This window comes from Gigantopelta aegis, unplaced genomic scaffold (assembly GCF_016097555.1).
Source record: "Gigantopelta aegis isolate Gae_Host unplaced genomic scaffold, Gae_host_genome ctg3088_pilon_pilon, whole genome shotgun sequence".
Classification (NCBI taxonomy): domain Eukaryota; kingdom Metazoa; phylum Mollusca; class Gastropoda; order Neomphalida; family Peltospiridae; genus Gigantopelta; species Gigantopelta aegis.
The window spans coordinates 35,872-49,680 of record NW_024533171.1 but is presented as its reverse complement, the minus strand read 5'-3'; the positions used below and the strand labels follow the sequence as shown (position 1 = coordinate 49,680).

Genomic DNA, 13,809 nt, shown 5'->3' with positions numbered 1-13,809 from the left:
AACATTCTCCAGCAATGGATGTCTTTAGTTTTGGTGTCCTACTTATGGAGATGGTCCTGTGTCAACCTCCTGGTTTTAAAACAGCAGAAAAATTGGCTCAATCAGAGACTATCCAGTGGCCAGTTATGAAACATCTTGTTCAAAGGTGTATCTCCCGTGAGAGTCAAGTTCGTCCATCTATTGCTCAAGTACTCATTGACCTAGAAGACATGTAGTTTAGACAATAATTATAATACTTGTTAGTAGTTCCTTCAGAATAATCTTCCTATAATATGCTATGATTATTACATTATTAATGAATATTATTATATTCTGTTGTGCTATTACTACTGTGTGCAACTATAATTAATTCTTAAGTATTAAGTGCATTTCCATATATGGATATTATGAATATTATAAGAATCTTTTTTTGACACTTTGCAATTTATTCACTTATTTACTTTATAATAATAATATAATATAAATAAGCTGCTCTTTAATGGTTTCATCTCCTTCATAATGAAGTTGAAAAAAATGAAGGGACACTATCCTTATGTACATTTCTCAATACTATTACATCCAATAGAGACTGTTGAGAAATCCTTACTAATCTAGAGAAGTTCAAATTCTATAACAAGCTATATTATTAGTAACTAGTTAATAAGTGTAAGTGTATCATATAGTGTGTAGTTCAATAATAACCTAACTATAACATCAAATTCTAGTGTTTGTGAGTATACTTGTATATAAAAGATTGTCATGTCTATTACACAAACACATACCAAGTCTCCATGTGCTAATGTCATGATAAACAGTTGTTTTCTATTTTTATTATAACATGTTAACATGTATATGTACATGTGCTATAACATGTTATATTGTGCATGTGTATATAAGAACTAATTGTATGGCCAGTGGTTTGATTAGGGGGCTAACCTTACATATACATTACTGATAGGATGATATATGATATGTACATGTACAACTGTTCTGAATTATCCTTGCATTGAATGATACATACTGATATACGACATACATACAATATATTTGCTTTGTTCCTTAATAGTCCGTCATAAAGGACAAGCTACTATTGGTAATACTTAATAAATAAATCATCAAAAATAATTGAAAATGTATCATTGTGACATTATGGACATGGATACACTAGACTTGAAAAGAACTGTTGTTGTTCATTATTGAAATAGATGCCTCAGATGTTATTCAAGAAAATATAATAGCTAAATAAAAATCCACATAAACTATAAAATAAACAAATTTTTTTCATATTTCCCCATACACAGTATTAATTATTATATAATATGTTTATTTGAGTATTTTCTACCCACCACTGAGAGAAGATAAATAAACCACTTCCCAAATCAGTGAATTGGCCTCAGAAAAGATGGCATCATGCTGCCACTCTAATCAGTGACCTAAATGTGATGGTGGTTGGTGGATCTGTTATACCTGACAGCTGGTTATTTAACATTGATACAAAGACATGGACAAAGGTTAGTTACTTATTATTCTGTGATCTAACTTTATCATAAAGTGAATAAATGTCTATGATCCTTAGTTTGAAGTCAGTTTCATACAAAGTAATAGTTTGAACTTTGAAAGTAACCCTCATATATTAAACACTGATTAATAATATTTATTGTTTTTTATGACTGATTTTATGCTGTAATCATAACAAAATATATTCTGATTAATTTTTTAAAAGATTTTTTTTGATGTATTTGATTATTTTATAGTCATAATTCAGGTTTTAAAGACTGTACATAAGCACTTATGTTCATGTTTAAGTCAGTTTTACAATTATAGTCTATATAGAGTTATACAATGTACAAGTATAGTTAGTTTTGTTGTAATATCATAACATCATTATTATAATATCATATGTTACCTGATTTGCAAAAGAGACCACTTCTGTCAAAACATTTGTGACCTGATTCGTGAAAAATAAATTGTTCAAACATCCCCAAAAAACAGTTTTGTATACATACAGTTATTATATATGCATAACTATTCTATATATATACAAAACTGTTTTTAGTATTTTTTATCACCAATCAGGTCACAAATGTTTTGACAGAAATGGTATACCTTTTTGCAAATCAGGTCACATACATATTAACAATATAAAATATAATGTTATTTATATACTATATGGTGGATATCTTAATGTACAGATATATTAGGATGATAGTGACCTGGTCCTGGAGTAGATTCTGTTGTTAAAGATAATGCTGACTTGATCTTTTGTTGTGAGATGGTAAATGTGATATAATGTAAGAAGGACAAGATGTCAGTGTAATATTAGTGACCTCTAGTGTGTTATAACTGTTAGGAGCTGGTTGAATAGTTGAGCCTATTAGAAGATACAAGATCATATTTAAATGGAACATCTCTATAATGAACACTATGGAAGTCTAGTGTGGCAGTCTGAACCTTAAGCCACATGCTTAATGTTTAAGGTTTAGGGATAGGATCAGTATTCAAATATGGTGGTCTCAGACTGTCACACTGTACTTTTTTAGGACAATGTCATTAGTAGAAGTGTGTCCTCAATATAAAGGTCACTAAAGTATTACTAGTATGGGCCTAGAACAAGAGTCCTAAACTTCAGACTTATAATTTATTCCAATTTTTATTACCAAGAGGTGGAGTTGTTTTAATTCTCATAGAATAAGATAGAGAAAGAGCTCTTCAAGAGTACCTTCAAACAAAAGAAAGACAACTACATCGAGAGCTTCAAGAGAAACACAAACACAATGTGAGAAATTAAACACAGTCCTCAATATAATATTACTATTATAAACACTAAATCAAATAGGTTACTAGTATGTTATAGGTTGTATGTATTGCTTCATTTTATAAGTGACAAGATCAAATGAATTCATAAAATATTAATTATTGCAGGAATCTTATTTTTTCTAAAGAGTACAACAACATGTTAGTTGATTTTAAATTTTATTTTATTTTATTTTAAAAATGCTTGTACTATGTAAGATGTTATAAGTTTCAGACAGTTAGTAGTTTATTCTTATAATTATGAAGTTATATTTAACTATTTGTCTTTTGATCATAATAACATCTTAACAAGTGATTTTTCTAGTCATTGGTAGTATTTGTTTAAAACTTTGCTGAAATATTAACATTTCTTTCATTACTTAGAATTGTATTATGTTTTTATATTATTCAGATTCAGAACATTCTAAAAATGAAAGCAAAGAACTAAAGAGAGCTCAGTAAATTTACACCTGGATTTGGGTATTGATGAAAGTGGTCTATAATAATGGTATATGATTGTTGAATTGGATTATATCTTGTAATGATTATTTACTATCATATGCAGCATGCAACCTCCCTCTAATATTAAATACTACAATATTTTAAACATTATAGCATTTATATATATGTGTGTGTTGTAAACTCTACAAATTATTATGGTATTTTTTCTATTATAGTGCCAAATAAATTTATTTTTCCCATTTTAATTTGTCATGTCCCTTGTAGCAATAAGTATGTAAATGGTAAGTTATCTATAAATCTAATACTATGATACATAATATATACTACATATTGTAAGTTATCAGGATCATTCATAATAATATATTATGTGCAAAATGTCTCTTTTAACTTTTAAATGAGTTATGCATTCACCTCTAAAAGTTAATGTTTTCTGTGATCTGTATGTTCCTAAAAAATAACCATATTATATCATCCATATATATTGTACCAGTAAGGATATTATCTTTTACATAAAACATGTATTACACTATAATTTTTTATCACACACACATTTCTTGATAGCATTGGCATTAATATAAGTGTGTTTGTTGAAGTCACATTTTTCTGTCTTCCAGGGACTATAAATAATAACAAAAGAAGTGAGTGTGAAAGAAGTTAAAAAAAGTTAGTTAAGCATTAATTATGTTAAACGTAAATTTATTAGATGTGATGATTTTGACATCATACATTTTGTGTTCACTGTATTGCTTAGTGAAAGTGTTTTTCAGTATAATTATTGTCCTATTATCTGATGTTGTGCAAAAATCAGACCCTTCTAGTGAAGTTGTGTAACATAATCCTTATCTAAATGAATACCATATAATTTATTAGGAAGTTTTTTTTGAAGGCCTATAACAATAGGCGCCAATTGTAATTTAAAATCAACATTCTTTTTACAATTTGTTTTCACACACTTCTATAAAGGAATAATATTTTCAATGGATAAAATAGACAATCCATCAGAGCACGCTTCTTGTCATCAAATAAAGAGCCATAATGAAGTTGTTCTGGTGCTTAAAGATAAGATATCAAGCCCAAAGATATTTGCATCATGTCTGAACATGTCTAAGGTTGAAGCTGATATTGCTCACAAAGACAACCATCGTGTAAATGAAGTTCTAATAGACATTCTAAAATCATGGTATGAAAGTCATGTTTGAAGATCCTTGTTGGGAATACATAGTTAAAGCATTAAAATGTGTAGGTGAAAATCATTTGGCTAATGATGTTTATAAAATATGTTGTCTAGACTAGTTTTTTACTTCTTATTTTGTTTGTGATTTATTTTGTTATAGGACACATGATAATAATTTTTGTTTTTTTTGTTATTATAGTTATTATAATATTGTTGGATTCATACTATTTTGTATGACATAATGTGTAATGGTATCATTTGTATAAAAGACAATTTTTTGAAATGCACCAATCTGATTTCATTACACAAATTGTAGACTGTAATTTAAACACTTACATGTGCTTGAAAAATTGCAGACAAAAATAATGTTAATACAAAAATTAACATTAGAAGTAATTGTTTTGTTATGTATGTCATAATAAAATGTAGATATTAGTTTACTAAATATAATATATTCTTTCTTAGTGAATTAGGTCGTATAAAAACATTAGATACTGAACAATTATAGATTTTGATATTGAAGGGAGTTCAACATCCTAATATTGTGATGTAAGTGAGAGGGAGTGTGTGAGTATTGTGAGTGAACGGAATGTGGTTTAATTACACTAATAAAATGTCTAGAAATATCATATCAACTCTCTCTCTCTTCTCTCTCTCTCTCTCTCTCTCCTCTCTCTCTCTCTCTCTCTCTCTTTCTCTCTCTCTCTCATACAGACTTGAGGAGATAATTCATCAAGATTCCCAGTCCTATCTTGTTTTTTGAATTCATGAGTATGGATTTAAAGAAATATCTTGATACTATTCCATCTGGACAGTATATTGATCCAGTATTATTAAAGGTAACGATCACAGTAATAATGGATACATGGTTTGATAAATGGATACATAGATTGACAAAAATGGATACATGGATCAATAGATAAATAGATTAATGGACAAACATATGAATGATTATATGGATGTATAGATAGGGACCAATCTACAATGACCATACATTATAGTAGTTTATATTTATTGTTCTATTGTTAATATTATTATTAACTTCATTATTTCTTATATTAATAGAGTTATACTTACCAAATTCTCAAAGGTACAGTTTTCTGTAATTGTCGACGTATTATTCATCATGACTTCTGTTAATTAATGCTAAGGAGCTATTAAACTGACCGATTTTGGACTTGGATGAGCCTTTGTATACCAGTTTGTGTGCATATACCCATGAGGTATCACTCTCTCTTTCTCTCTGCCTTTCTCTCTTTCTGTCTGTCTGTGTGTTTCTTCTCTCTCTCTCTCTCTCTTTCTTTCACATACTGACCCATTTTTAAATTCCACAGGTAGTAACACTGTGGTACAAGGCCCCTGAAGTCTTACTTGGTTCAGCACGATATTCTTGTCCCATTGATGTATGGAGTATAGCTTGTGTATTTGCTGAAATGTCTAATAAAAAACCTCTGTTTCAAGGAGACTCTGAAATTGATCAACTCTTCCGAATTTTCAGGTTTATTAAACAGGTTTTATAAACTGGTTTAACTAGTTCCACTGTAGGGTTTTGGGTACACCTAATGATACAACATAGCCTAATGTAACTGAACTACCAAATTTTAAACCAAATTTCCCTAAATGGATTGGAAAGACAATTAAACAAGTTTCTCCTCGCTTGATGCAGCAGGTTGTGACCTGTTAATGGTAAGTTATTGTTCAATGATCCTTTTAATTCTAGTGTCTTTAATATCAGCAAATGTTTGGTTTATAATCCTGGGAGAGAATGGCAGCAAAGACCTCCTATACAACATCCTTATTTCAGTGATTTAGACAAGTCAGGTCTACCTGATACAGTACAGTCTTAAGAACATATTATAACATTAATATTTTATGTATCATTAACTGTATACTGTATTAACACACACTAATACATCTGAATGGAATAACTTATAATAAATAAAATAACTTGTATAGTCTAAGATTACTTGTTTTATGATGAAACTTTGTAAGTATTCAATTTAAATAACTATTATTAAGGGCGGGTCTATTTGAAGGAAAAGCTGGCTACATCTAGATCAGGTTTGACTACATTATTATAATAATTATCTATTGTTATGTGTGTGTTTGTCATGTTCTACAGATTATTATGTACTTACAAAAGAGGTCTCATCACTCCATACATATGGTGGGTGACTACCTCTACATGTGGGGTGGTAGTATAGATGGTCTCCCTAAGGTACATGATAATGAAGTCAAACAGAGGATGACCTCTGTTATTGAGGTATTTCACTTACCAACTGGTAGATGGGAACAACGACCTACTAATGGAAAACCTCCACTTGGTCTCTATAATTATGCCTCAACTGTTATCACTAACAGGATCTACTATTTTGGAGGCTATTGTTGTCATGATGACTGTTGTCACAATAGTGTCAACTCATTAATAACAGATTCACTTAGATGGAATGAACTGTTCCCAACTAATCCAAGTATGGGTCCAATGATGAAGTCATACTGTGGGATGATATCACTCACATTCAATAAAGTGGATTATCTACTTGTAGTTGTGGATATGGTCTACATCCTACCTCTCTACAACCTGGTGCTCAGTATAGTGATAAGGGAACATTTCGTGGTAATGTTCGTACTAATGAACACCACTATTATCAGTTATCCAGTGGTAAGAAGATCAATATATCATGTTATCAATACATTATATATCAAGTACAATTTTATAAATGTTTGTATTTCAGTCAGTGGATAATACCAGAAATTACTGGAGAACACCCACCTCCTTGTAATAGCTTCACTCTTACATCACTACCTAATAACAGAGCTCTGTTATTTGGTGGTGATACTCCTAATGGTTATGGTAACACTGTGTATATTGCTCAGTGTACAAAGACTGCAGTGGTGAGTACAATATGTATTAAGTTAAAGTATTTAGTTACTGTATAATATTTGTGGAGTAATCAAGTTTAAAGTTTGATATTATTAAATGAACTAAATTTATAGTATATAATGTCTTTATATTATTATTAAGAACTGTTTTGTTAACAAGTGATTCATTGTTTTGTTAATATTTCTTTAATCAACTTAGAGGTTATATTGATAACTGAAACATTCCTTTAGTCAACTATATAGTGATACCATATTTCATTGACTAAATGTCACTCTTGAATAGTAGCCTCCCTTTTTGCATATCAGTGAAATTGATGATGAACAAAATTGTCTATTGATAATTTATAATTGATTATTAATATTAATATTATATATATAATAATAATATGTATAATATTATATTAATTAATATTAAGTTGTTTTCTGTTAAGTGAAAAACACACAAAAAAGATAATTTTTATTTTTAAAAAAATGTTTATTCAGTCAGGAAATAACAGTAGTTTGATAAGTCCTTAAACAAATGACTTCACAATGAGGTAATATTTGTTTAAAATTTCTGTCAATGTCATTTACTAACTGATAGACAAAGTTTAAAGCTATTGTTTATCAGGAATGTTCAGAATCACTTCTAACTCTAGAAACTTTAATAATTCACAATTATATTTTAAATAATGTCCTCAAATAGTAAATTTCCTATTGTTGTTCAATATTAAAATAGATGTCCCAGGTCTTATTAAAGGAAATATTGTAACTAAATTAAAATCCACATAAACCATAAAATGAACAATATTCTTAAACATTTCCCAGTATACAGTATTAATTACTGCTATGTTAATTGTATAATATGTTAACTTGAATATTATCTACCCAGCACTGGGAGAAGATAAGTGAAACCACTTCATAAATCAGTGAATTGGCCTCAGAGTAGATTGGGTCATGCTACCATTATTATTACAGTGACCTACATGTGATGATGGTGGGTGGATATCCTACTAGTATTGGTGACAGCTGGTTATTTAACATTGATACAAAGACACTGGACAAAAGGTTAGTTATTAGTTATCATGTGACCTAACACTAACACGAAGTGAGTTAATGTCTATGATCTACAATATGAGGAGATATAATAAAGTGTGACTATTTGAACTTTGAGCTCTGAAAATAACCCTCATCTATAGAAAATTTATAATTAATAATAGTATTGTTTTTATGACCTGGTTTTATACCTGTAGTCCTGACACTATAGTATATTAACATTTATGATAGTATAGTCTATTGATATATCTGATTTGTTTATAGTTATAATTCAGTTATTGAAGACTGTACATAAGTACTTATGTTCATGTTTTAAAGTATTGTAACATGTCAACTCTACCAGTTCATACAAAGTTATAGTCTGTTACTAGAGTACATGTATCCACTGATGTTACATGTATAATGACTAGTTTTGTAATAATATCATAACATCATTATTATAATGTCATATAATACACTATATTCCATATTATAGCTCAATATACCAGAGTCAGTGACTAAGAGATGGACCCACTCCCTCTCATTATGTATTGTGTCACCTGCCACTGTATGGGTAATACAATTTGGAGGATATTGTAGTTGTAAACTCAATGATACTACAGTGATAGAACTTAGTAAGTACTGTCTATTAATGATATAGACACACTAACTGTTTTTATTACAAACTAGTCTCATAACTCAATACTATTGTAACATATTATATCTCTCACTGTAGTATATAATGGTGACCAGTGGACTGTAGGAGATGTAATAACTAACCTGACATCTACTGAAGAATATATAACTTAAGCTACAACAGAAGAGACATGGACAACCTCAACTTACTGTCCAATCTTCTACACGTCTTCAACCTTCATCTTCATCACGTCAAGAATTACAAGAGAAAGATAGAGAAATTCAACGTTTAACACGACAACTTGAAGTTACCAACGAAGAGCTACAAGATACCAAACAACAGCAGATAGATATGACAAGAGCTCTTCAAGAGGACCTTGAACAAAAGAAAGACAACTACATCAACTACATCAAGAACTTCAAGAGAAACAACAAACTCAAGCTACACTTCAACATGAACAAAGATTACTTCAACAACAGCTACAAGATAGTCAAGAGAGAGAAAGACAACAGTTACAGGATAGTGAAGAGAGAGAAAGAGTACTACGTCAAGAGTGTGATGACCTTCACCAAGAACATGATGATTATCGTCAACAACATGATAATATGAACAGGTCTTCGTCAACAACTCCAAGAGTCAACTACTGCTCTTCAACAAACACGTCAAGCTAATGCCACTCTACAACAACAAGTTCAACAGTTACAACAACAGTCTCACTGGGTAGTGAGGAAGGAGGAGATTGGATGACTGATGAAGTTCTTGGGAAAGGAGGTTGGGGAGAAGTCAAGGTGGCCAAATTTCGTGGCCTTAGAGTAGCTGCCAAATGTCTTTATGAAGTTATCTTGTCACCATATAACATATCAGTTTTTACAAGAGAAATGGTGATTGCTGCTCGAGTACGTCATCCTAATCTCCTTCAGTTCATAGGAGCCACTAAAGTGGGTAGTCCTATCATCCTATCAGACTAATGCCAACTAGTCTTCGCAAAGAGCTAGAAGCTGGTCCTCTACCCTATCATGCTGTTTTAGCTATCAGTCAAGATATAGCCTGTGGTCTCAACTATCTCCACCTCTTTAAACCCAGACCCAATACTACATAGAGATGTCAGCACTGCTAATGTCCTTCTTCAGCCAATTAGTGTGGGTGGAGAGCCAAGGTATCAGACTATGGTTCGGCTAATCTTCAACCAATGATTGGTCGTACAGTCAATCCAGGTAATCCAGTTTATTCTGCTCCAGAAGCTGGTGTACCAAAAGACCATTCTCCTGCAATGGATGTTTACAGTTATGGTGTTGTCTTAATTGAAATGATGATCTGTCGTATTCCTGAGGTAGCTCAGAGACAACTTCATATTAACAGTATTAGACGACCAACGTTTAAAGCTCTTATTGAGCGATGTTTGAAGGAGAATCGTAGAGAACGTCCGACAATGTCAGAGATCATAACAGACTTCAATGAAACCATTTTAATTGTATACAATAATATAGTGTGTGTTATAATTTTTAGTAGTAAGGTTATTATAATAGTTATTGTACTATGTGTGATTATTATATAATATTACCATATATGGACATTTTGCAGAGAAGTGAATGTATGAATTATAACTGGCATTTCTGCCCTTTCACTTAGAGAAGGCAATGCTAGACTATATATATAGAGAGAGTGTTCATAGAGAAAGTTTTATCTCAAATATTGACTGACATACAGTTATATTAACAATATAAGATATAATGTTATTTATATAGTATATACTGGACTTGCGAATTGTTGTTATTTAAAGATTGCTAGCAGACAAATAGTCGAATCTGATTGGTCGAGGGCTTGAAGTATATAAAGAACTGCGCTGGAATTTTTATCATTTCTTGTCCAAGTTAGTTTGTAATAAAGATGTTGTCCTTGTTGCTGTGAAACTAACTATGGTCTACACTACAATGACTACCTCATCTCTACAGAAACTTTCTTGCTCACTTACTGAGTCAGTTTTAAGACAATCCTTTGAGGTCTCTTAGCTGGTCGTCCCATTAGGAGTCAGTGAACACAATCTATCTTTAAAGAACTGACGCTCTTCCATTTCAGCCCCACCTAACTAAGACCACACCCTAGATATTTTTAACCTGTTTGTGTACTGTGTTGTGTGGTAGCCTACTCCTGGCTATTGTGAACTGGTAAGTACATTGTTTATACAATAATATAATTGGTAATGTATTTAATAAAATATTAATAAATTGTGTCTAATAATGAACTGTATACAAATCTATTCTATAAAATTTAAATATTCTTTTCTAGTTAATAAAAGTTCCAGTTGTAGTCATTACTCATGGACAAGACCACCTCACCTCTGTCTGTGACATATCTCTCACCTCCAGTAGGTCCTGTTACTAGAGGTGTTGTCCCAATACAGTCTAGTCCACGAATTACTAGTTCATTTGTGAGTGATGATGTCATTGTCATGTGACCTTTATTCTCTCCTGTATAGCTCTACCTACCTCTAACATAGTACAGGATAAGATGACAATTTGAGAGAAGAGAACACAAAAGTTAGTATCACAAGGACAGCGTCTTGTCTCTGAACTAGAAAGCACTTCACATCAACTAGAATTAGCTAATGCTAATGTATTTAATTAACTCTTAATCATAGGGGTTAGTGTTATTATCCTTGTCGTTAGATACACAGTTTTAGAGGTTGACTTAAGAAGTATTACATCAGTGAGCAGAAATTCAAAGAAGAAGCGCCAGTACTTACCTGAGCAGGGCCAAGTCTTAGAGAAGAAACTATTTTAAAAAGAGCAGTCATTATATAGATGATTATACAAAGATTGAAAAGATTGAAGAATGGACTTATGGCGTTGTTTACAAGGTAAGTCTTCTTTCACGCTATATTTCTTACTTGTTTTAAAGGCTAGACATAAAGCTAGCGGTAAGTTTGTGACCTTGAAGAAAATACGTCTTGAGAGCAAGGAAGAAGGTGTACCCAGTACAGCTATTAGAGAGATTTCGATATTGAAGGAAGTTCAAAATCCTAATGTTGTGACGTAAGGGAGAGTGTGTGAGTATTGTGAAGTGAACAAAATATGATTATATTCACTAATAAAATGGCTCGAAATAATATCAACTCTCTGTCTCTGTCTCTGTCCCTCTCTGTCTGTCTCTCTCTCTCTCTCTGTCTCTCTCTCGGTCTCTCTCTCTGTCTCTCTCTCTCTCTCTCTCTCTCCACACACACACACACACACACACACACTGACCCATTTTTAATTTACACAGGTAGTGACACTGTGGTACAGGGCCCCTGAACTCTTACTTGGTTCAGCACGATATTCTTGTCCCATTGATGTATGGAGTATGGCTTGTATATTTGCTGAAATGTCTAATAAAAAACCTTTGTTTTATGATGAAACCATTTTTAATTTACACAGGTAGTGACACTGTGGTACAGGGCCCCTGAACTCTTACTTGGTTCAGCACGATTTATTGTTCAATGATCCTTTAATTCTAGTGTCTTTAATATCAGCAAATGTTGGTTTATAATCCTGGGAAGAGAATGGCAGCAAAGACTCCTATACAACATCCTTATTTCAGTGATTTAGACAAGTCAGGTCTACCTGATACAGTACAGTCTTAAGAACATATTATAACATTAATATTTTATGTATCATTAACTGTATACTGTATTAACACACACTAATACATCTGAATGGAATAACTTATAATAAATAAAATAACTTGTATAGTCTAAGATTACTTGTTTTATGATGAAACTTGTAAGTTAATGCATATGGAGGTCCATATAAGGACAAGTGTCGTTTTTGGACTGGATTTTTACTACTTGTTTGTGTTGTCTTAGCACTAGTTGTGTCTCTAGATACTGAGGCTACTATAAGTTTGGATGTGTTAACATCTCTCTTATTTGTTATTATATCAATGTACTTCCTTTTGACAGGAATATATCGACATTTACTTTTGGCTTGTCTAGAGATGTCTTTTTTTCTTAATCTCATGATTATAGCTTATGTGAATGCACAAACCTACAAAACATCAAATTCAAGGCAAGTGTTAAGTGTTGTTTTAGTATCAGTATCATTTATAGTATTCTGTGGTATTATTCTCTATCATGTTTGGGATCATCTGTCTAAATCTTGTTTGAAACAACCATTTACAAAAATCATGAGGGTATTTAAGAAGCCTCCACCAGATCCTATTACTGAAGAAGCAGAAGTTCCTTTAATGTGTCCTGGATCCCCTGCTTTAATATGTGAAACTAGTTCAGTGACTGTGGTATCAGTAGTAATTAGACAAGAATCACTACTGGATGATGAAGATGACTAATGCTTGATTTCTTGATATATAATACAATTGTTTGAATTCTACTCATAAAACTGATTTTGTTTGATTATGTAACCTTATTTTTGATATGTAGCTAACAGTATTAGCAGTTTGTAATGTAACTTATAACATCATGGAAGTGTGTTATTACATACTACTAAACATAATATTGCTATTGTTATTATTGTTATTTAGTATTAATTATAAAGGTATATTTTAAATTGTAACTAACTCTTATACTGTTATAAGTGCTAATACTGCTCTCAAATGTTGCAATTACATTACATTTTTAAAATGCTCTAATAATGCCCTTTGTTTTATTGGTACATGTACATGTAAATTAATGAGGCTTTTTAATTTTTTGCACCCTTTAACAACATTGCTGAGCACAATCAATTACTCAAGGACCTATATAGTTGACTCCAAAAAAATTCAAGCAATATTGTTAATGATTTAGAGCTTTTTTTTTTAATTTGGACCTTGGACTATGTATAGTCTGCAGTCTTAAGTTAAAAAAAAGAAAATTGTTTTTCATAGTCTAAAATGT

General features: G+C 31.3%; 1 protein-coding gene across 1 annotated transcript in view; it reads left to right on the top strand.

Annotated features, from left to right (window-relative positions):
• Positions 1-13,809, top strand: part of LOC121391911 (cell division control protein 2 homolog) — a 43,631-nt gene that overhangs the window by 1,666 nt on the left and 28,156 nt on the right. Inside the window, 7 exon segments of the mRNA XM_041523373.1 lie at positions 4,917-4,957; positions 5,123-5,165; positions 5,167-5,247; positions 5,743-5,906; positions 5,954-6,045; positions 6,048-6,094; positions 12,451-12,549. Coding sequence (XP_041379307.1) covers positions 4,917-4,957; positions 5,123-5,165; positions 5,167-5,247; positions 5,743-5,906; positions 5,954-6,045; positions 6,048-6,094; positions 12,451-12,549 — 567 coding nt within the window.